The following is a 23547-nucleotide window of genomic DNA, read 5'->3' as shown; positions in this document are numbered from 1 at the left end:
ATCAGGCGAAAATCAATGCGCACGTGGATGTCATCCATAAAATTAAGTCGGTGTGGCCTTATTTAAAAATAATAATGATGATAATGGTACATGTACAACAGACAAAGAAAGAAGGATAGTAACCCTATTACTTAGAATAGATAGAACTGAAATGGACACTCCTCTGACCAATGGATACTGCCTTGCCATGTATGATCTGCTTGGAGATTAAGGTTAGCATCTTGAATAGGAAAGATCATAAGTCACTTATTTTCTCAATCCGTCCACAACGTGGTAAATCTAGTAATCCTATATTTATATATACATTTGCCGGTACCATTCTCCTTTTCCCCCTCCCCAGCGGTGTTTACCGGCGCCCTGACGAACGTGTTCGGCTGCAGAGCTGTGGTGATGGCGGGAAGTCTGGTGGCCGGCTCGGGTCTCCTCTCCAGTTTCTTCGTCACAAGTTTACCCGCCATGTTTGTCACTGCAGGATTTGTTACAGGTAAATCACACCTAACTTCGGTATGAGATACAGTCGAGTCAACCAATAATTGTACCGACCACAATCCAGCATTTTTACAGAGTAGTTACCAAACCTATTTTAGCTGCCGATTCTCTATAATCCTGCCTGCAAAATGATCCAAAAATTTGCAGAGAGACTCTGCAGCTAAATAGCTTTGGTGACCAGGCTAGCATATTTTGCTTCCTTGTAACAGTGTGGGGGGGGGGGGTATAAGATAAGCGCTACCAACTGATCCGTCAGACGGGTCCAGACCTTTTAGCCGAATCGTTAGAGTGTCAGGGTCTGAAGCTGGTGTTCGGGTTTGTCGTGGGTTCGATTCTCAGCCCGGGACCAGAAGTATCTTTCTGTTTCTACTCTCCTAATTCTTACATACTTATAAATGAACTTGTTTCCTTTCTTCTCGCAGGTGTGGGTTTCTCCTTGATGTACACACCTTGCCTGACCATGGTAGGCAGGTACTTCAAGAAAAGACGGGCTCTCGCGAACGGCCTTGGCGTGACAGGAACTGGACTCGGAACTTTCATTCTACCTCCATTTTTCCAGTACATCACTGACGAGTACGGCTGGCGGGGAGCCCTACTTATAACCGCAGGGGTGGCCCTGCAAGGCCTGGTGATTGGTGCATTGCTAAAACCTATCTACCTCAAGGACGATCTCAAAAATCGTGTCACCAAATCGACTCGAGACAAAAGTGGATGCTGTACGCGCATATTCAACTTTTCTCTCTTTAAAATACCGATTTTTGTGGTTTTTGTGTTTTCGAATATGTTCATGCAGTTCGCTAACTCCATCCCCTACGTGCATCTTGTGGCCCACGCGAGACATGTCGGGATAGATGCACAGAGAGCAGCTTTCTTAATCTCAGTCATCGGCATTGCCGATGGAATTTCTAGATTAGCGTACGGCTGGCTGTCCGATCGTGGGTTGTTCGTTCGCCTGCGGGGCTACATCGTGTGTCAGCTTGGATGCAGTTTGAGCCTGGTGTGCTTGCCCTTCGCGGAGTCGTACCCTGCCATGGTGGTTTGCTGCCTGTGTTTTGGAGTTTGCGTCGGCTGCCTCGCCACCCAGACGGCTGTGTTCGCGGCAGAGTTCTGCGGAGTGAGCCGGCTGGCCAGCGCGCTCGGCATTCTGTACGGCCTCGCAGGGTTCCCGGCGCTGTTCGGCCCGCCAATCGCAGGTAATACTGATGAGTAAAGAACCCACCACACATATTGATAAAAGCAGTTACATGTATTTATTTACTTTCCAATGTGCAATGTCTCGGACCGCTAATATAGCCCCAATATCCGGCCTGTTTTAGCTCCCGTGTCTTTTTCGTTCTCTCCTCAAATACAGACTTGGGAGCTAAAATAGGTCTAGTAACCTACCCTCCAAGCAGAGGTTGTAGGGGAATGATTGTTACCTTTTTATATATGGTCGTTTTTTGTCGCTACCCCGTCGGTGGCTGCCGACCTCCTCTGGCTAATGGATACTGCCTGGCCAATTTGATACTGTTTTTTTGCCACCTAGAGGGATCTGCTTGGAAATTACTAGTAACCAGGCCAACACTGGAAATCATTTTGCCTGTACTGCAGTTTCAAATCTTTCAAAAGCTCACTGTCAATTCTGATATCGTTTGTGTTGAACTTATCATTTTACATTTTTCCCGCATCGTCAGGTTATCTGTATGACGTGACCGGAAACTACAACGTGTCGTTCCACGTGGCCGGAAGTGCCCTCTTCTTCAGCGTGCTTCTCATGACGACAGTGGAAATTTACCTCACCAGAACTGCGCATGCCCGGGAGTATCACGAGAGAACAGTTAATGGTGACCTTGACCTTGCAGCATCCGGAACAGACAAGGGCATAGAAGAGTCGAAGAGGTTAAATGAGGACATGAAGAACTGCAAGGCACCGTTTCTTGTACAAGAGACAACAGTGTAACTTTTCCTATGACTATGCTCTCCCTCCATCTTTGATCTGTTTCAGACTGTCCTGTAGAGCAGGTTCTGGAAAAGGCAATTTTTTCTCGATGTGTCATATTTCCCATTGCTGTTGCCTTAATTGTCATAGTCCGGGAAAAGTGACGAGAAAATCAGCCGGGTAGTTTCTGGGAACAAAATGTATGACAACAACGCACAAAAAGTTAAGAAAACTAATTATGAGTACAATTTATATTACGTTTTTATTATATTTATTATTGATTTACCTCAAATATGAAATGCTTTATTGACCTTTCTTATCAATATGGCAATAAAACGTTAAATACAAAATGTATCTCGCCTTTGTTGAGTTTTGTACGCCTGTAGCCATCCCAGAAACGTAGAACCAATTGTCACAATAGCCTGGGTGACAGACTCTTTCCAGGGCCTACAGCCCCCAAGCCCACCGAAAACTACACCAGCTACCCAAAAAGCAGTTACTAGTACTCAAGCAACTGGATATGATTTTGGAAACGGTCAGACGTTTCAGCTAGCATCCACAGTCACTGACGAAAGCTAATGGATGCTACCTGAAACGTCTGACCGTTTCCATAAAATCATATCCAGTTGCTTGAGTAACTGCTTCTTGGCGCATCTTATTACCTGGATGTCTAACCTTCATCGACCTACACCAGGTACCCATTGCACAAACATCTATGTCCCACTCAGAAGTCAAAACCATAACAAAGCTGCTAGATTACCCATAATGTCCTTGACCTTTGTTGCCCCAAATGCCTTAGTACCTGCCAAATATCATGAATTCGAAGCATGAAGATACATGTAACGTTACATGTACCACACTCCAAATTATAACCGTTGATAAAAATCGGCAACCCCTATAATATAGATACTTAATTGACTCAACAAAAAGTACACGGGCTTTTGTACGGTCATATATGTAATGTACCTAACCAACGTCCCTGACCCAACATTTGACCTCGACGAAGGTAACTATATATGGCTTCTGCCCACTGGTCGAACAACTGATGGCATCCAACCGCGAAAAGCAAACGTTCTGTTACCAGCCACAGAACAGCAACGTTTGCAGTCTAATATTGAAATTAGCACCTTTCTATAACAGGGACAGTTTTATTACAAAGAGAAAATGTCATTTATGTTCATAACTTGTTGGTTCCTTTCAACTTTTGACTGTACATATAGGTGCGTTTTCTTTAGTCCGTAGGGGTCATCAGGAGGTGTAAGAGGTCATGCGGATACATACCTCGAGGGTGGAGCGACGACCTGCCGACTTTTGACATTAGCAGAAAAACATCTCCTCAGAAGGTATTGCTTTGAATACTGTGTCTTTGGTAGTTCGCTGTGCCGTAAACTAGATGCAACTTAGCACCACGTTTGCGTTTGTGCGAGAAAATCATCTGACTTGTGTAACCCATGTCGTACTCAAATGTCATTGCCATTTTCTTTTATGCAAAGCAGATTTAATCACCAAGAAGGCAGGTGACTGAACTGCGATGAAGGGTGTACAGTACCGTGAGGAGCCACCAGATGGCGGTTGGGGCTGGTTCGTCGTCCTCAGCAGCTTCATGTGCCACCTCTGCGTCGTGGGCGTCATCTATTCGTTCGGCGTCTTCTTCCCGTACTTCCTTGAGGCGTTCGGAGAAGACGCGAGGGACACAGCTTGGGTCAGCTCTATACGACGTGCCTGTTCGGCTGTAAGGAGAGTTTCCTATCTAAATGGCACTGGTAAATATAGATGAGAGGAAGAAACGATATTAACCGTGGTTCATAGAATAGAATTCGAATAGAATTCCAAATAGAATAGAATGGTAAAATAGACCGCTTCATTCTGTACTTCTTGGGTCAGCTGTGGTCATTGGAACAGAACGCATGTTCCATTTGTCTCTTTGGAACAGAACATGTGTTCCATTTGGGGTTACCCACGGTCACTGGAACAGAACGCATGTTCCATTTGTGTCTTTGGAACAGAACATGTGTTCCATTTGGGGTTACCCGTGGTCACTGGAACAGAACGGCTGTTCCATTTGAAAAGCGTGCCAGTATATCGGATATTCATGACCTATAATAGCTAGGTTATGGGGGAAATGGAGCCTTTCGTTGGTCGACGTCTTCTGGCTATATGATATGATAATACATGTATGTCATGATATAACCAACATTCTCTACTCCCACAGCGGTGTTTACCGGCGCCCTGACGAACGTGTTTGGGTGCAGAGCTGTGGTGATGGCGGGAAGTCTGGTGGCCGGCTCGGGTCTCCTCTCAAGTTTCTTCGTCACCAGTTTACCCGCCATGTATGTCACTACAGGCTTTGTCACAGGTACATTTGTTTGAACTATTCTTTACTCATGAGAAAGTTGATTTTGTTTCTACCTCTTGGGCCCTTCTTTTCTTTGACGAATGAATTTTTCCTTTTCACAGGTGTGGGTTTCTCCTTGATGTACACACCTTGCCTGACCATGGTAGGCAGGTACTTCAAGAAAAGACGGGCCCTAGCGAACGGTATCGGGGTGACCGGGACGGGACTAGGTACTTTCGCTTTCCCGCCATTTTTCCAGTACATCATTGACGAATATGGCTGGCGGGGAGCCCTACTTATAACTGCAGGGGTGGCCCTGCAAGGCCTGGTGATTGGTGCATTGCTAAGGCCGATCTACCTTAAGGAGGATGTCGAAAACCGTAGCACAAGCGAACCTCGAAACACAAGCTTGTGCTCGACTCGCTTATTTGACTTTTCTCTCTTCAAAATACCGTTTTTCGTCGTTTTCACGTTTGCGAATATTTTCTTGTTTTTCGGCAACTTTATTCCATACGTGCATCTCGTTGCCCACGCCAGAAATCTCGGGATAGACCCACAGAGAGCAGCCTTCCTGATATCTGTAATCGGTATCGGCGATTGCGTGTGTAGAGTGGCGTACGGTTGGCTGTCAGATCTTGGGTTGTTCGTTCGACTTCGGGGTTTCATCGTGTGTATTCTGGGGTTCGGTTTGAGCGTAGTGTGCCTGCCCTTCGCGGAGACGTACCCAGCCATGGTGGTTTGCTGCCTGTGTTTCGGCGTGTTCGCCGGCTGTTACTCGACGCAAGTGGCGGTCTTTCCGGCAGAGTTCTGCGGAGTAAACCGGCTGGCCAGCGCGCTGGGCATTCTGTACGGCCTCGGGGGGTTACCTACGCTGTTCGGACCGCCAATCGCAGGTAATATATATGCAGTCTCTGCTTCTTCTCCCTATTCTTACGTCTGTCACCATGGTAACTGATACTGTAGCAGACACCCCGTGGTGCTGGGTTACCTAATGTAGCAGGTGGTAGGAGTTTGATGGACTGGTCACCATTTGTTTAATTAAGTACAAAGAAACAAAGCAGTAGTTTATTGGGCTACACTGTCCCCATGTTAAGGGTACACTTTGCATGAGCTTGGCAAATGTTACTAGTATCTTTCTAGTTGCGTATATAATTTCACTTCTCCGCTCGAAGACGATCTGTGTGTATTTTAGGTTGATACAAATTAATAAATTAATGAATAGATGTTATATTTGCTAATAAAATAAAATTACATCCTTTTCTTAAGTGAAAATTTCATACCTTTTTCATCGTCAGGTTATCTGTATGACGTGACCGGAAACTACAACGTGTCGTTCTACGTGGCCGGAAGTGCCGTCATCTTCAGCGTACTTCTCATGACGTCAGTGGAGGTTTACCTCACCAGAACTGCGCATGCCCGGGGTGACAAGGAGAGAACACTGTCCAGTGACCTTGACCCTCCAAGGTCAGGAATAAAAAATCCCATAGAAGATTCTACAGAACAACCAGAGTCTACGGTAGAAGAGTCTCAATCAACTACCACAAGTCTATAGCAGAAGAGTTTAGGATAGCAGAGTCTTCAATAGAAAGGTCTACAGTAGAAAAGTCTACGGTAGTAGAATGTACGGTAGAAATGATTACAGTAGAAATCTACGGTAGCAGAGTATACGACATAATCAGAGGTTCGCCTTTGCTCTCCTTTAGAACCAAACTCGAATCTTGAAAATAATCACTCTTATATGTTATTTTGGATTGTTACTTTAGGTACCTCTGTTGTTCATCACTAATCGATCTTATGTTATTACTAGCATTATCGTTTTTACTTACATTATATTCACAATGACGATACGGTTCCAGTGTTTATGTCATTGATTGTATCTTTGTTAGCGGTGTCGGTATTTAATATCTAAATATTAGATTATTGGTAATATTTCCAACCAATATACACTCTTCTGCGAAGTAGTTGATGACACAAAACTTTATTTGGCCTATGGGCCATGGTTGTGAATCCTAACTCCTCCGCCAGGGGTCGCTGCTCCTCTATGACGTAATGCATTCACCGTTTCTCGGATCCCCTGGCGGCCAGGGCTGGCCAGGCATGCTCACTTTCCTGTTATAATTCTGGGAGAAAGATATGCAACTTTCAGTTGAAGGAATTGATAATAATGCTGTTCTCTGACTTCAGCCTGTTCACACACACACACACACGCACGCACACACACGCACACACTCACACACGCACACACACACACACGAAGGTAATAACAATTGTCTACATACGGTTGACAGATGTAGACCCCTCCAGACCACATTCCGTTGGACAGACAGGTGCTCGAAGTCATGAAGGTGGATGGGACATATCCCGACCAGCACCGGAATGTGCACACCGTCCCGTAGTAGTAGGGAGGGTGGCAGTTCGGCCAGGCAAAGTGTGCGAGCGGAGTCCCGCAGGTGCCCTGGTCCACATCTTGGCAGAAAGAACGATTAAAAATGCAACTGTGCAATAGTTAAATACCAGGATGCCTAGCCTTCATTGACGAAAGGAGGATAGAGCTTTTAACTTAGACTGTCCCAAAAGCCTTATCAGCATTGTAAACAGTTAGTACCAACAGGTTGTTTCTTGTGGAACTTACAAACACTTTCCCTGAAACAAAAAAAAAGAAAAAAAAACGTAAAACGAATTCGGCAATGCAGGGAAACTGAAAGGAAGAAGGCAAAATACTAGTAGTTTGTTTTCACCTTGTGACGAAGCCGGCCAGGCGACCACAGCCATGATCAACAGCGGAAACGACCACATCTTTGCCGTCAGTTGAGTTCAGTACGAAACTTTGTGTATTATGTGAAGTCTAGATGATCTATGGGCTTGTTATGAGCGAGGCAATTCAAATTTATCCTACGTAGCTGTACCTCCCCGGGTCGTGGGAATCACACAGCTGACCGGCAGAGACCAGCGAAGCACGTTTCCGTCTTGTAAACAATCATTGCCATTTAAAACGATGGATGCCATGGCCGAAAGTATCATATACGCTTTTTTGAGGGGCAAAAACATTCACAGCGTATAATATGAAACATTTCGATTATTAGTAAAAAAAAAAAAACACACGCACACACAGCGCGCGCACACACACACAGGTACGCACACACACATACACATACATACATACACACACTACACACACCCGGCACACACGTGCACAAAAGCAGCCGACCCCATCCTGATCCTCCTTATTAGGTCACAGCGACCCCACCGTCAGAATCTCATGCCTACACACCCCTCTGAAGTGGCACATTCAAACTGTGTTTTTACTCAGCTATCAGCTATGCTGTAACAATAGGGCAGTAGTGTCCCTACGTAGGCGTTCGTTTGAGTACCCCACACCTGAAACCCGATATGCCATGTACGTCACGGCATGCTGCGCCCCACTTGTTTGAAAGAAAAACATCCCTGTTTCTGTGTCAGGCGACTTTTTGTTACATCACAATAAAAAGACGTCCGTCTACAAGCAAATATGCGGATTTTGGCTGCTTTCCAGCTTGCTACAGACGTACAGACGACTTGTCGCTTGTTTGGACGACTTTAAGGCAAATCTACCATCCAAAGAAAACGCAACATGTTTAAAACATTAAAAGACGACCTAGACTAACAAACACCCTGTATCTGCTTGGAGATTTAAGGAAGTGTGTCGTCATCACTCCCACGCGACCTTGCCCCAAAACCGATGACATCACGACATGGAGACCTGCCAACAAGGCTTTTAATTCAATCTGTCAAAAACTAGGAGGAATGGTTGCCAAAAATTCCACAAATTGGCCAAAATATACGTTTTCCGTTACACTTTAATCATCTAAGCTTTGAAACAACGTTAAGGCAACACTATATTATTCCAAAATATTACTTTTTAGGGTCTGTCTTGTGGTTTAAGGCGAATAAAAGATGTTTCTTGTCATGTACTTTCCTCCCTTTAAGCAAACTACCGGAAGACGGTCCTGATTGTCGTCACGTGGGTCCCGACCAGCCGGTGAGTCGCGAGTCCAGGAATTTCCGACCAGTGAAAAACAGCTTCCTTCTGCTTTTTGCTTTCTTCTGTTGGTTTCCTCATTTCTTACCCCTTATTTCTGCGTCGTTTGCAGCGAAATCTTGTTTATAAGACCTTCAGTTTGTACTTAAAGACGAGAGGAACTCGGTGAATAGTTAGAGAGAACCGACAGTTCTTTGTTGGACACGGCGGGAGATTTAAAACCAGACTTCCAGCCGGCGTTACACCACAGACCGTCCCCCGGATGCCATGGCTTCAGACGCCCAGTAGTAACGTCTCCCAACAACCGAAGACGCTGCCTGGAAGTGCCGCCATGCTTCTCTCCCGAGCCCCGCAAATCGTCGCCGCTCACGTCCAGAACTTTAAGGTATGTGCGGGTCTCGTTGTGAGACCGTCATACATTTTCTGTTACACTGCCCAGTATATAATCAGCAAAGAGTCACCCTACTCAGCAATCTACAGAACTTGGTAGGGTCTATCTTTGATGTACACAACATGTCTGAACAATGTAACATTTTACTTAGAGGATAACCCGATTTACACCCAGATACAAACTGTAACATTTTGATATTCACTCAAACTTACGTTATTGATACCAAACGGTTTGTATTAGATTAACTCCTACATAGCCTACAAAACATGTTCCTCCTTACCATTTATTGTTCCATTTCCACCCATTTGCTGTTCTCTGTTGTTCTTGTCATGTATTTTGTCTCTGTATACTTGTATGTCTGGTGGTGAGGTTAAAATTAGCTATAGCTAGAGTACCTCACCATCATGTCCTGTACTGTCCATGCTGAATTGCAAATAATAATAACAAAAAACAACTTTAAGGTACACGTAGACGGGACGGAGCCGGGGAAGAACAAGGACGGCAGCGGCGGCGGGAACAACAACAACAACCCGGGGAGCGGTAAGAAGGTCCAGCCGGAGGTCCCGGCTACCATCGCCGACACCGAGTCAGGACGGACCTACAACAGACTCAGGATTCTGGGCAAGGTACGGAACTTTTAGTTAGTCTTGCCATTGATATAAAAGACGCCAGGATATAACGTTGGAGACAGCAAGTTAGATACAGAGGAAAGATACCGTTCTATTTAGGCTTACTCTTTTACATGATTGTAGCACTAGTAACAACTTCAAATACTAATGGGTCAATAATCGAATTTATATATTGCGCTCTCAAAATCGTGCTTTCCAAATTGGAAGTGTTACCTGGATTTTATTAATTATAATAAACAGTTTATAACCTCTCAGCTTCGAACACCAACTTTACATGTACAAGGCGGTGGTTGTACTTCCTACACAACGTTACCCTGTAGCTGAATATATAACGAAATGGCCAACTATCTACTAGTGTTGTTCATCCGAGTATGAAGAGTTCCCTTATCCTAGTGTGTTTTCCGTCAGCTGTTTCCTGATAGTCGCGGTGTCATGAGTGGCGAGGTTTCCCGTAGGTCTTTTATCAACAGCGGCAAAGCTTGATTTCCCGTAGATCATCTAATCTAGAACTAACATTTGTCATGCTTAATCTCAAAGTTAGCCTCCTCAGCATTTCTATTTTCTGGGCTTTTCTCTGCCTAATATGCGCAGTTTTCTTGTTCATCAGCCATGTAAAATACAACAAGGGCGTCCTAAAGTGCAATGTTATGGGAGTTTAGTTTCATTGCACTTGGCTTCAGCTTGGAAGGTTGTTTTATAACATGAACAGTAATCTTTTCTTTACAGTGTATAATTTGTTAATAGCTAAAGCATGGCACTGAGATGTTCCACGCTGTTGAACTTCGTTCCGTTATAGTAAATTACCTAGCCTCCACTAGGCCTTCCTACAGGTATACGGATCGTAGAAATCGGCAAAAAAAGAGAGTAAAATTGGCCAAGGGAGTTCAGCCACGGGGAGGTAGTTTCTTTCCCTCCGAACTGCGCGGCCAGTCAAACCAACAAGGCGGCCAACTTCTCCCCTGGCAAATATTATCCTATCTATAACCAGCGTAGTTAGTCTGGTAGAGACAAGGAGGTTAAATACAATACTAAGTAACCTCCTTGGTAGAGACTAGTAAATTACCATGTCACTACATGTGTGTACAAACCGTGTGTCTGTCCGTGATACCTGCTCTGTAACGCAATATTCCTGTGACTTCCTGTTTTCGTACACGACGGAGGCGCAAAAAATGCACTTTCACGTATACGACAGGAGTAAGGAATCCAGGTCAACATGCCACAGGTGTAAATAAGATCAAAACAGCTAAAAATAGAGCCGGTGTCAGGTGGAGATGTCAACAAAGTTCCTGATTGAAAATTTGGGAAGTTTTCATGCTCCACTTGTATGGACTCCGGACATTCAGAATCTGATGTTGTCAGTCCCGTATTTTTTAGTGCTTCAATATGTGTGTTCTCAATATGGAAGTCACATTTCCAGTTATCATTTCATAAACCAGGCGAGTGTCTTCAAAAGTGAAAACACAGCCTTTTCTTCAGTTCCAGGTGAAAAAGTTGCCTCCTTAAGGCCTTTGAGTTAGGCCTATCCTTGGCTTTGTTGTTTTCCGTCTTAACATGAATGGCACTCGGCTCTTTGCGTGGTTTTGTGTTTGCCGTACGTATTCGAGAACGGACATACAATATCTAGCGGTTGTGATGTTGAAGACATACGGTAAAGAGTGCATGTATCCACTTGCCCGGTTACACATAACAGGAAAACCCCGGTAACCTTACACATCCTAGCCGAGATACGGGACCTGTTCTACCCAGACAGAACCCCGGTAACCTAACACATCCTAGCCGAGATACGGGACCTGTTCTTCCCAGACAGAACCCCGGTAACCTCACACATCCTAGCCGAGATACGGGACCTGTTCTACCCAGACGGCCCCCGCGGCTACACAACACTGACTGTGTTCTGTTGTCATGAGAAATGGGGAACAGACTTCGGCAGCACTGAACTAGTCTCCACCAGACTCTTTTGCAGGCTGCATAAATAGTAGAAATCGGCCTAAAAAGAATGTAGCTGGCCTAAAAAGAATCGCCTGGCCAACCACGTTCATTTTGGGCCGATTTCTACAATTTATTCAGCCGCTGCAAAAGAGTCTGGTGGAGACTACCCAGAAATGGGGAACAGACCGCATCGCTGAACCGTCTCGACACACAACTTCCGTACAAACCTGCAGGAACTGATCTTTTCATCCTTATAAAAGGGGCCTGAATTAAAGCTCCTTTCCGTAGATTCGTAGTCGGATTTCGTGTACAACGTAAAACAACTGAATAAAGAGTTACGTTGCACTCGCATTCGCCGAAAGTCGTAGGACGATTTTGATAATGTCGAATTTTCAAGCAGGCAGTGTATAAAACAATCTGCCGACAATAATCTAGGACAGGCATTTCCGTAACAAAACAGCTGACTTTTGTACGACGGCAAAAATTCCCTTCGTTTGCGATCGTATGAGGAAGGTGATGGGGCCCTAAATAGAAGCCAGCCTGACGGAAACGTAATACATAGCCACTGCCTTCCTGAATTTAGTGTTGCGGAAGCCCCCATCCTCACATACACCTACCCCCCTTAAATCCTCTGAGCAACTTTCAAATGTTCTCAAACTCAAAGAAGTATCGACATTTTTCACTGAATCACTCAATGTTCCTCAGCTTTCTGACACACGTCGTTTTGTGTACGTGTGACGTCAGGGACGGGTCAAAGTTCGTCGGAGGTTGGTATCGCCCCCCGTCGATCAGTTGAGAAAAGGTTTGTATGCCCTTAAATCTGTTTCTCTCCTGTTCCAGGGCGGTTTCGCGAAGTGTTTTGAGCTGAGGGACACGTCGACAAATGTCCTGTTTGCCGGGAAGGTCATCCCAAAGACTCGGGTCGCCAAACCCGCACAGAGGGAGAAGGTGAGGAAAAAAAGCCATATATACATACGTCCAATCAGTTATCTGTTTTAGAAAGTTAGTATACATATCTAGCCGTATGATGCACATACATGAATACAGGTTTCACTCCGATTGTAATGTATGGAGATTGGATAGCCAACATTCAAAAGGCCCACATGTAGTGCTAGCATAAAAAAAATTATAACTCAATAAAAGTTAATTACAACGCGTATCTGGCAAAAACACCTGACGTGATTGAATTTTCTTTGATATCAATAAAGTCTCATTTGGTTTTGATATGACTCACTAACCTCGTTCCTGTCGTTCCAGATCGACCGCGAGGTGGCGCTGCACCGCACGTTGCTGCACCGCCATGTTGTCGCGTTCCACCACAGCTTCGAGGACGAGCAGAACATTTACATCATCCTGGAGAACTGCAACAGAAAGGTATTTCCTAAAATCTTAATTGCTTATTGAAATCTTCTGCTTACGCCCAGGAAAAAGATGTTGTGTTTCCTGTTTCCCGACCAACCCTAGAACATTTTTCCTTAGTAGTAGGCCTTATAAAGCTTCTTTCCATCGTTGTCGACGAAGGCTGCCAAAAGATTCGGTAGTCCTCTGTTATGGTCCTCAGGATCGATGGCAATGACTGGAGCTGCTCTTAGCCGCCAGAGGTCGCTCTTTAGTCAAACGTGTGCGTCGTGGTTCTCTCTCCTAGCTCCTTGAATTGATTAACGAAGTCTCAAACAAAGAATCAAAGCATCATAACCTCTTTTCACGATAATGGATTTCTTGTACAATTCGTAGTGTCTGGCGAACATCATCCGGCACCGTAAGACCCTGACGGAGCCCGAGGTGCGGTACTACCTCCGGCAGGTAACCGAGGGCGTGCGGTACCTGCACCGCTTGGGCATCGTGCACAGAGTCGCTACGCTCACTCGGTGGTTTATTTCTCACATTTCGCAGTGCCTGGCGAACATCATCCGGCACCGGAAGACCCTGACGGAGCCTGAGGTGCGGTACTACCTCCGGCAGGTGACCGAGGGCGTGCGGTACCTGCACCGACTGGGCATCGTGCACAGGGACCTCAAACTCGGCAACTTCTTCCTCACGGAGAACATGGACGTGAAGATCGGAGACTTCGGACTGGCGACCAACGTGGAGGAGGGCGTGGAGCTTAGAAGGTGGGTTCTTTGTTCACAACCACTTGTTTTACAAGATTAAGACCACACTTACAATTACGTTTGGCCACATTTTTAACAGTAACACCTCTAGCTTCGGTGCCGCAGTGAACCAGTCATATCCCGTTGATGAAGGGTATCTTTCACTGCCACCTCTAGTTCTAAAACTAATAATTCAATGATCTGATATTTTGGCATAAGTATATTTCATGAAACGTCGATGAAGGTTAGACATCCAGGCAATACGATACGCCAAAAGGCAGTTACTGCTTTTTGGCGTATATTTCATGAAGTTTGCAGCTATCGTTGCAGTTTTAAGATTGTAAAATGTTCTGGCGACTTTGACGTTTTCCAGAGCTTTGAATGAAGTGTTAATAGTCATGTTGTCAATATTCCTCTCAGAACCATCTGCGGAACTCCGAACTACATCGCTCCTGAGGTCCTCCAGAAGAAAGGTCACGGGTTCGCGGCGGACATGTGGGCGCTCGGCTGTGCCATGTAAGCCGGCTTACTTTGTTTTGAACTCAGCATATCCTAAACGTTTCGTGCACAAAATTTTGCGGACAGCTTCTTGTTCAATCTCGTTCTTCACGTGCACTCGAGAATTACCTTTGGTGAATAGTGCACTGTGAAAGAGTGGGAGCGCAAGGGAAGATGCTAGGGTGCAAGGGTGGCGTATGGTAATCTCCAAGCAGATCTTTTGGAGGGGGTAAGACAGTATCAAATTGACCCGTCTGTATCCAATGGATACTGGCCAAATTGATACTCCCTTACCCCCACCAAAAGATCTTCTTGGAGATTAGTGTATGGAACCTCTCTAATTAATGGATCCTGCCTGGCCAATTCGATACTGTCTTTTGCCACCCTAGCATCTGCTTTGAGATTAAGGTTTTGCCAATTTTTGTTGTGCCAATAGATTCACAAAAGCTCGAGCCATTTTTACTTTAGGTTTAACACATCTCTTATTTATCGATCTTATCGTCAGTTACACCATGCTGACGGGTAAACCCCCGTTTGAGACGGCTACTCTGAAGGACACGTACGCGCGCATCCTGGAGGTGCAGTACGTCATGCCCGTACGCCTGGTGACGTCATCCAAGGCCCTACTGCGCGCCCTGCTCTGTAAGGACCCCCTGCAGAGACTCACCTTGGACGGGGTCATCGAACACGGCTTCTTAACGAAGGTAAGACCAAAAGAAAATTAAATAGTCCAAAAAAACAGCTACTCTAGCAACTGGATATGCTTTTAGAAACGATCAGCCGTTTCAGGTAGCATCCACTACACTGGAGAGTTGTCAGAAAATCAGGTTTAAAGGTAAAAATCATATCCGGTTGCTTGATCATGGGTTCTTATCGAAGGTAAGACTAAAAAACAAACATCGAGATAAATAAAAGACATTCAATCGTTACACGCACATCTTCTTAAGATCCTAACAAAGGTAAGACTCAAAGAAACAACAAAACACAAATAAACAATGAAATGAATAAACAGCTTTTTAACCGCCAAAAGGGGGGTCAGTACACGCTTCCAGTAACCTTTGCCCCACTTGAAGTCACGTGTCTAATGTGGTAGGTCAGTCACCCTGAGGAAGGCCGAAAACATGGTCGGCACATGCATGGTCCGATATGTAACGTTACGTTTGAATGTTTCATTTGATCACATACATATCCCGTTTTATGGTTTTGAACAAGATTGGATCCTGTTGGTTCTCTGGGACGTAATCGTCCTTAATTTGATATCTTTGGAAAAAAAAGAAGAAATTTTTGAGTTTCTCGTTAAGTTTACTTTTCCATCTCGCCTTCCCTGATACAGGAGTTCGTGCCAACTCGCCTACCTCCCACCGCCTGTACCGTAGAGCCCAGATTCCCAACCAAACCCGTAACGCCCAAACTGGCAACTCTACAAAGATGTAACACGTTGAACAAGAAGTCCAAAATTCCCGTCTCCAGTGGGAAGACAACCTCTACCCCTGCGGTAAAAGCAAAGTCTGACCCTCCAAGTGTGGAGAAGAAAGAGAAAGACGGAGCTCGGGTGAACAGAGTGGCAGCGACGTTTTCTAACATGGCTGTCACACCGAGTAAAGGGTACGTGTATGTTCTTCCTTGTTCAACAATGGGAGATAGAATGAGACCAATGCTAGCTCTGTATTTATATTTTTGCAGCCTCCCTTGGTTTTATATATACATTATTCTGGACGTTATTGCGATTCAAATGTTACTATTGTGTTTAACTTGAGTGCAGTCTCACTTTGTCCTTGTCTTTGTATTGTATCTTCAATAAAAAAAAAATTAACTATTGTTGTGGTACCCAAGCCTGCTAGGCAGCTAGAGTCCTCTGGCAATGTATTGCACCTTCATGAAATAAACGTGTCCAATTTTGTATTTTTCAGGAAGGCAGCTTCAACAGATGAACCTACGAACACCAACGACAACTCTGAGTCTCGCATTACAGGTAAAACCACCTCACACACGCATAAGTTAGCTTGCTAAAAAGTCCATTGTACCTTAGGTCAAGTAAAAGTAAAGTACGGCATATGTAACTGTTTCACAAAGTACATACAAGCACTTCCAATTGTTTTAGACGGAGCATTTTGTACATGTAAAAAATTTGTTCTGAATGGCATACTTGATTAACCCAAATACCGTAAAGTTTTGAAATAACTCTATCAAATTTTCATGCAGCCTAGCCCTTTTTATGTGAAAAGTATTGCGTGCAGTGTTCCTAGTTACAATATGGCTACAAAACAGAAAGGCTACAGCATGTGGCGAAGATGTAACAAAGTTTGTCCCCTTACAGATGACGGAGAACGGTCTCCGGCTACATCGGGGTGTGACGCAGGGGGCAGCGGCAAGACAGGGAGTGACGTCAAGCGCGCCATCCAATCAGCGGTCGCCACGTTTGCCTGTCCGAACTCCCCGCGTCCGCCCGAGTCCCCTACAACTGTCACTGCAGGTAAAGTCATGTCTTATGTCACATCATTCTGTCTTTATGTGCACATATGTACTGCATTCATCACACCGTGACCTACAGAAAACACACAGACGTGAACAAATACATACAAATAGTTACACACGCACACACACATACATAAACGCAGATATACATGCACACACCAACCAACCAACCAACCAACCAACCAACCAACCAACCAACCAACCAACCAAAAACAACGGTATACAAATGCTTTGTGATCTCAGCTTAAAAAAACGTGAAAATCACTTGCTTAGCTGTTTTAGACACAGCAAGGTATGTGAAGAAAAAGTATCAGGAGCCTATCAATAAGTAGCAAGAAGGTCGATCGTCAAGTTCAAGATCATAACAATACCTCCGGTTTCCCGCAGGTGCTGCTGTAGGGTCCCGGTGTGACCGCTGGGCCACCAGGAAGATGCTGCAGGCGCTCACCACATGTGTGGACAACATGCCGACTGGTAATGTATCTCTCAATGTACATTAATTGTTCGTCAACGTCATTTTGAACCCTCTGAATCTAGATTGCGATCTATTTTTCTTTTCTTTTTTCCTTGGAGCAAAGGCTATCCACCAAAAGGTTGATATTTAGAATCCATTTGTAACTTTCTAATTCGTTCCGTTGTGGATCTGCATGGTGAAATATATACTCAATCCTGACCGGACGAGGCCGGGGGACGATATCGACTTCCGACCACTTTTAACCCATTGCTTAGAAATCGTGCGGCAATGAGGTCATGTACATGTTGTATAATCAAGTCAGTTACCTTGAAGATTGCCAGAGATCTAGTCCAAGGATTGGTAAGTCTTATATGGTCTTATATGTAAGAAACGGTCCAACATTTCTGTACATTCCCTCTGACCCCCTCCTCTTCCTCTCCTTCTTCAAGCGGAGAACCCGAAGCCTCCTCAGTGGTCGGGTCCCCGAGGTAAGGTGACATGGGTGCCGAAGTGGGTGGACTACTCCAACCGGTACGGGTTCGGCTACCAGCTGTCCGACAACAGCGTCGGGCTGCTGCTTAACGACGCCAGCCTCATCACGCTCTGCCCAGACAAAAGGTATCCATCCGCACAAGTATTGGTCCGATAGCACCTGTTGCATCCAGAACCATGCTCAGGAATGGTTTGATATGGGAAGTCCACTCCTATCCGCATCCAGCACCGTGCCTGGGGCAAATCTACATGTGCGTTCTTGGGTACGGGAAGAATATTCAAAACCGTGCCTGATCCTAACCCTAACCCATTGAAGCATAGAACTAAAACCTAGCAGATTTCAGATTTCAATCACGGTTTGGATAGTCATATGTCTAGCATATCCAGAATCGTGCCTTGGAAAATCTACGTTTTTGGATACGCGGAGACTATCCAGAACCGTCCCTGATCCTTAATCCATTGGCTGAGGCACTATAGATTTAGTTAGACTTCTGGGTAAAGGTCTTGTACAGTAGCATCAAAGTTCTCACTCCTGATGAGCAAATCTATATACTAGTATTAGAGATGCTGAAATGATATCGATATACACTAAATGTTCCGTCTCACGTCACTCCAGGACGATGCAGTACTACCCCGCACAGTCTGGCGGGCGTACCGCCATCTTCACGGCCGCCACTGCGCCTGCGCACCTGAAGAACGCGCTCACGCTGCTCGACTACTTCTCGCGATACATGGAGGACAGACTCATCAAGGTGACACCATTTTTTAATTTTTTTTTATACCATTGACACCTGTCTATATATAGATATTTTCTCGGATCCATTGCATGTTGGGAGCCACGGGGAAGTACGGACAGCACAGGACATGGCCCACTATTGGAAGCTTCCATTGGAATATATGGTAAACATGTCAGAAAATGGTAAAAACCACCTACTTGTGTGTGTAACTATTGAAAACTCACATTGACAGCCTTCTGGGCCTGCGCCAAGTGGTCTTTGCCCCGCAAGCAACGGTACACCGACAACGAGACTCTAGATCTTCTGCAGCCTAAAAAGAAAATGAGAAATTGGCCAAATAGGAAGAATATAGCGCGTATTTTGCGCATTTGTGTTCACCTACATGTCATGGCCAACTTCAGTGACAGAATATAGCCAATATCCCCAACCTATTTTGCCAGGGGAATGATATTTCTTGCCCTGTATATTCAAGCCGTTCTTCCAATATTTCGCCCAGGGTGGGGACATGCCCCACAGCAGCGTAGTCTCGCGAGATTTCGGCGTGGAGCGTGTGCCTTACGTCACCAGGTGGTTCCGTACCGACCGCGCTATCGTCATGATCCTCAGCTGTAACACCTTACAGGTGGGAAAATTATTTTTCTGTCTTGTTATGTTATGTATACTTCCGGGTATTTTTTGCGTGTTTTTTTTTTCTGTGGGTTTGTATGTATGCTTCTCTAGCAGCCACGGTTACTGAAAAGGGTGTGTGGATATTTGGTATCTTTTTATGATAACTAGTGAGAAATATGATAACTAGATAGAATCGACCAGCTTGCCATTGATTTCGACAGCACAACTACAAAACAGTCAATGTAAAATGGTACTGGCATGGTCTTTTTGGATCATTACAATGGGATAGTCTATTGTTAAATGGGTAGACTTTTAGCTGCTTTTTTCTTGGACTCTATGTACTCTTGTCGCCATGCTTTTTTTCATATTAGAAGACACTCTTTTCCTGGGTGATCGTCTTAAGTTCACATAAATACCTTTAAACATTTTGCACTCAACCAAGTTGGCATTTACTAGTGCTTAGCTCACTTGACTAATGAAATATATATATTTCATTCCAGATCAACTTTGTAGACGACCACGTGAAGGTGATCCTGACCTGCGGTGACCCCGAGGACTACGTCATGACGTACATCAACCAGCAGCGCATGAGCAGTACGTACCGCCTGGTCACGCTTGCGCACTCGGGCTGCCCGGCGGAGATGCGGGAGAGGATGACCTACACACGCGCCATGCTCCGCAAGGTCGTCACCATGGAGAGACTCCTGTAACCATGGGAACGGACGGTCGCCTAGCAACAGGGTCTTACGGTGACGACCAGTTTTGTTCAGAACCTACGAATTTTGCAATAAGAGACAAAAAAGTTTCAGGGTCGTTACCATGGAGAGACTCCTGTAACCATGGGAACGGACGGTCGCATAGCAACAGGACCCAACGGTGACGACCGGTCTTGTTCCTACGAATTTTGCAATAAGAGAAAAAAGTTTCAAGGTCGTCACCATGGAGAGACTCCTGTAACCATGGCAACAGACTGTCGCATAGCAACAGGGTCTTACGGTGACGACCAGTCTTGTTCAGAACCTACGAATTTTGCAATAAGAGACAAAAAAGTTTCAGGGTCGTTACCATGGAGAGACTCCTGTAACCATGGGAACGGACGGTCGCATAGCAACAGGACCCAACGGTGACGACCGGTCTTGTTCCTACGAATTTTGCAATAAGAGAAAAAAGTTTCAGGGTCGTCACCATGGAGAGACTCCTGTAACCATGGAGACGGACTGTCGCCTAGCTAGCAACTAGGTGTTATGATGATGCCTAGCAACAGGTTTTTGTAACCATGGAGACGGTGTGTTGCCTAGCAACAGGTTCTTATGATGATGCCTAGCAACAGATTCTTGTAGCCATGGAAACTGTGTTGCCTAGCAACAGGGCCTTATGATGATGCCTAGCAACAGGCTTTTGTAACCATGGAGACGGTGTGTTGCATCGCAACAGGCTCTTGTAATGAGAGAATGATGATATTGTTGCTCAGATCGTAATTGTCACACTGACACATATATGTATAAAAAGAATGAGAGAACTTACGAATTAAGCAATATGCGAAAAAAAATCCCCTCGTCGTTTCCTGACGATGCATTGTTGCAACGGAAAATGTGGCAGATAATACAATGGATGCAATATGTTATGTGATTAATGAAATCGTAAATATGCAAATGCGCTGCAAGCCACTTTGACATGAATTGAAATTGAGAAATTTGGATGCTCCGAGATGCTAGTTTTCTACGGGAGTTTTGAACGTGTTTGTCGAAGCCACATGCAGTCATGGCCATAAAAGTGCCTTTAGAAAAAATGCTATGACCGATGAAGTATGTTGAACAGAATAAATGTCATAAAGGGAAGCGGCATGTAAAAACGGAATGTGTTGCAATAACGAAATATTGACAATCAATTGATGCTGCAATTTGGATTCGTGCCGCCAGATGGCAGGACTGAGTTATGTTGTGGTCCCCAAGTGCAATGTTGCAACGATGATGTTATTTATTTATCAAAGTCGAGATCTCTAAAGAATTTGAGTATCAGAACTTGCCACTTGTTCTTCTTAGGTATTTACAATGCTCCAACTCGTCTTTAGTCCGGTTGCCAAACCCCCGATTTTTGGAGAACCTTGCAATGCGGTCCATACAAAGTTTTTTTGTTGTTTCTATATCTCTGAGGTGTGCTCTTTCAGAATCTGAATGATGCCACTCTGTCATCCTTGGGCAATTCGCACAATATGCAAATTAAGGTGGCCATTACTGAAAATCCAGTTTTCGTCAATATCTCAGTAACTACTCATGGTATCAGAATAATTTTGGTGTCTATCCCCATCTTTTGAGGGATAACGAATTAAATTAAGCCATTTCGGTAAAGATAGAACCACTATTTTTTGCTAAATATGCAAATTTGGGCCGCGCAAGTATGCAAATTAGGGCGGCCATTACTGAAATCTGTTTTCGTCAATATCTCAGTAACTACTCATGGTATCAGAATAATTTTGGTGTCTATCCCCATGTTTTGAGGGATAACGAATGGAATTAAGCCATTTCAGTAAAGATCAAACCAGTTTTTTTGTGCTGAATATGCAAATTTGGGCCGCACAATAGGCAAATCAAGGGGCCATTACTGAAAATCTGTTTTCCGTCAATATCTCAGTAACTACATTATGATATTATAATATCTTTTGTGTCTTTCCCCATGTTTTTTTGGGATAACGATTGAGGATAGGCCATTTCAGTGGAGATCAAATAGATATTTTTGTGCTTGATTTGCAAATTTAGGCCGCCATTACTGAAAATCTGTTTTTCGTCAATATCTCAATAAATCTCATGGTATCAACAATACTTTTGATACAATACACATACTATACACATGTTTTGAAGGCTAGATAATCAGAATAAACCATCCCAGTATTGATCACACCAACATTTAATGCATATTACTAGTATGCAAAAACTAACCAGTATATAGCATGGGCGCCTGTACCTCTGAACACTGATAGGAATGTTAATAAATGATACAATCTGTTCAAAAAAATATAAGACCCTTCATAAGCCCACACCTGTGCCTTACCAGCGTCTCTGTACAGGCAGAATAAAGCGCTAACTTGACGTCCTGAAGTCGGAGTTGAATTCTTCATGATCCCGGACAGGCCAAAAAAATAGCCCGGTAGCCGCGGGGTGTCCCACGCCTGAAAGTGTACAAAAACAGCCCGGGAACTACCCGCCAGGGACTTTACATGAATGGCATCACTTCAGAGATGCTGAAAGCCGAGGGTGACTGTGTTGTGAGATGGATGCTTTTCTGATCGCCGTACATCGCAGACGCTTTAATATAGAACCATAACCGTCTTCCCTAGTACGCCTTCCCTGGAATAAAAGCAGGCATTCAACGGCGATCACAAGAGGAGTGCTGGAGGACTGGAAGAACGGATCAGTAGTTCAGCTGGAGTCACATGTGAAACGGCGCCCGCTCGGCATGTTCTCGGTGTAGACGCCGGCCGGCGTCATGAAGCCGAGCGTACGCCGGCTGTCAGGGTCACAATTGAATTTTCCTTTACGGCTCCCTGTCGGGGCGCTGAGGCGGCTTCTATTTAAAATTCACAAAATTTTGGTCCCCTTGACGACCGGTTTCTGTTAGGGACCCGTCCGGTGCCCAGTCAGTCTTCCGTCAGACCCGTGCGGGATGCGATAGGGTGCCGACTAGCTCTTGCATTCCGGCCGGGCAGCTACAGGGTCCCTGGCGGGGTCAAGGGGCGATCCTGGCAGGTCCCAGGCTGGTACGCCTGTTGCTGGTATGGTGGGTTTGGCCCCGCTGGTTGATGCGCAGACCCGTGTATGGTCACTATGACTGATTGATGATGTAGCTATGTCGAGAACAGCACAGTACCCTCTATATTGTCTGTAACTACCTTCTTCTGAACAATTAAAGCACAGAACAACACACGTGACTTCAAATCTTGGACAGGTGCCTGTGCGTGACCCGGCGGCTAGGTTACAGTTTGGTGAGGTGAGGTTACGGGGTCGCTTTCGGCGTACCTTGGCGGCCGGGCCCGAAGTGATTTAAGTTTGAGTCAAATCAATTTGCCGACGTCGCGGGGCCATAAAATAGGCCGGCAGCTGTCGGGAACCCCGCCTATTGCCTTCCAGGTCCCGTTCCGAATTCGGTAGTGCCAAAACACAGGCCGAAAACACGCCGAGCGGGCTCTTTCTTGAATTGTGACATAGGCTTAAAGTGTGGGAAAAGAAGGGAAACCTGAATGAATGTGATAACTTAAGGGGAGTGACAATTCTTTTTTATACCAGTGAAGATGTATGCCAAATGCCTCCTGAACCTCATGAGATGCAGTAGGCAAGGTCCTCTGGGAGCTGCGAGCAACAAGCTAGGTTTCGCTCAAAGAGATCCTGTGCTGAGCAGATCTTCACCCTGCGGTGGATAAAATGTGCTGAACTGCAAACCCCTCTAGCTATCAGATTCATTGATTTCTGCAAGGCGTTTGATAGCATCT

At 45.1% G+C, this 23547-nt stretch overlaps 3 protein-coding genes and 1 pseudogene across 3 annotated transcripts in view; 3 read left to right on the top strand and 1 right to left on the bottom strand.

The window, feature by feature from the left end:
• LOC109485703 overlaps positions 1-2428 on the top strand; it is a 10570-nt gene extending 8142 nt beyond the window's left edge. The window contains 3 exon segments of the mRNA XM_019789369.1: positions 341-484; positions 912-1682; positions 2163-2428. Of these exon segments, the coding sequence (XP_019644928.1) occupies positions 341-484; positions 912-1682; positions 2163-2428 (1181 nt within the window).
• A 1510-nt stretch (positions 2429-3938) lies between these two features.
• LOC109485702 lies at positions 3939-6294 on the top strand (annotated as a pseudogene).
• A 303-nt stretch (positions 6295-6597) lies between these two features.
• LOC109485785 (E-selectin-like) lies at positions 6598-7694 on the bottom strand. Its single transcript, XM_019789471.1, has 3 exons — positions 7481-7694; positions 7022-7208; positions 6598-6862 (listed from the first exon to the last, which is right to left on the bottom strand). Exons 1-3 carry the CDS (start codon positions 7536-7538, stop codon positions 6844-6846), a joined length of 264 nt encoding a protein of 87 aa, XP_019645030.1. The 5' UTR covers positions 7539-7694; the 3' UTR covers positions 6598-6843.
• A 1039-nt stretch (positions 7695-8733) lies between these two features.
• LOC109485701 (serine/threonine-protein kinase PLK1-like) lies at positions 8734-19838 on the top strand. The gene is made up of 15 exons (XM_019789367.1): positions 8734-9145; positions 9613-9777; positions 12550-12657; positions 12967-13083; positions 13444-13820; positions 14220-14315; positions 14803-15001; positions 15631-15902; positions 16208-16269; positions 16615-16770; positions 17160-17246; positions 17676-17844; positions 18335-18470; positions 18952-19077; positions 19565-19838. Exons 1-15 carry the CDS (start codon positions 9023-9025, stop codon positions 19772-19774), a joined length of 2403 nt encoding a protein of 800 aa, XP_019644926.1. The 5' UTR covers positions 8734-9022; the 3' UTR covers positions 19775-19838.
• The last annotated feature ends 3709 nt before the right edge of the window (positions 19839-23547 follow it).

The sequence above is a fragment of the Branchiostoma belcheri genome, unplaced genomic scaffold (genome assembly GCF_001625305.1).
Source record: "Branchiostoma belcheri isolate BF01 breed outbred unplaced genomic scaffold, Haploidv18h27 scaffold78, whole genome shotgun sequence".
NCBI classification, from domain to species: Eukaryota; Metazoa; Chordata; class Leptocardii; order Amphioxiformes; family Branchiostomatidae; genus Branchiostoma; species Branchiostoma belcheri.
This window is presented reverse-complemented; position numbering and strand designations above follow the sequence as displayed.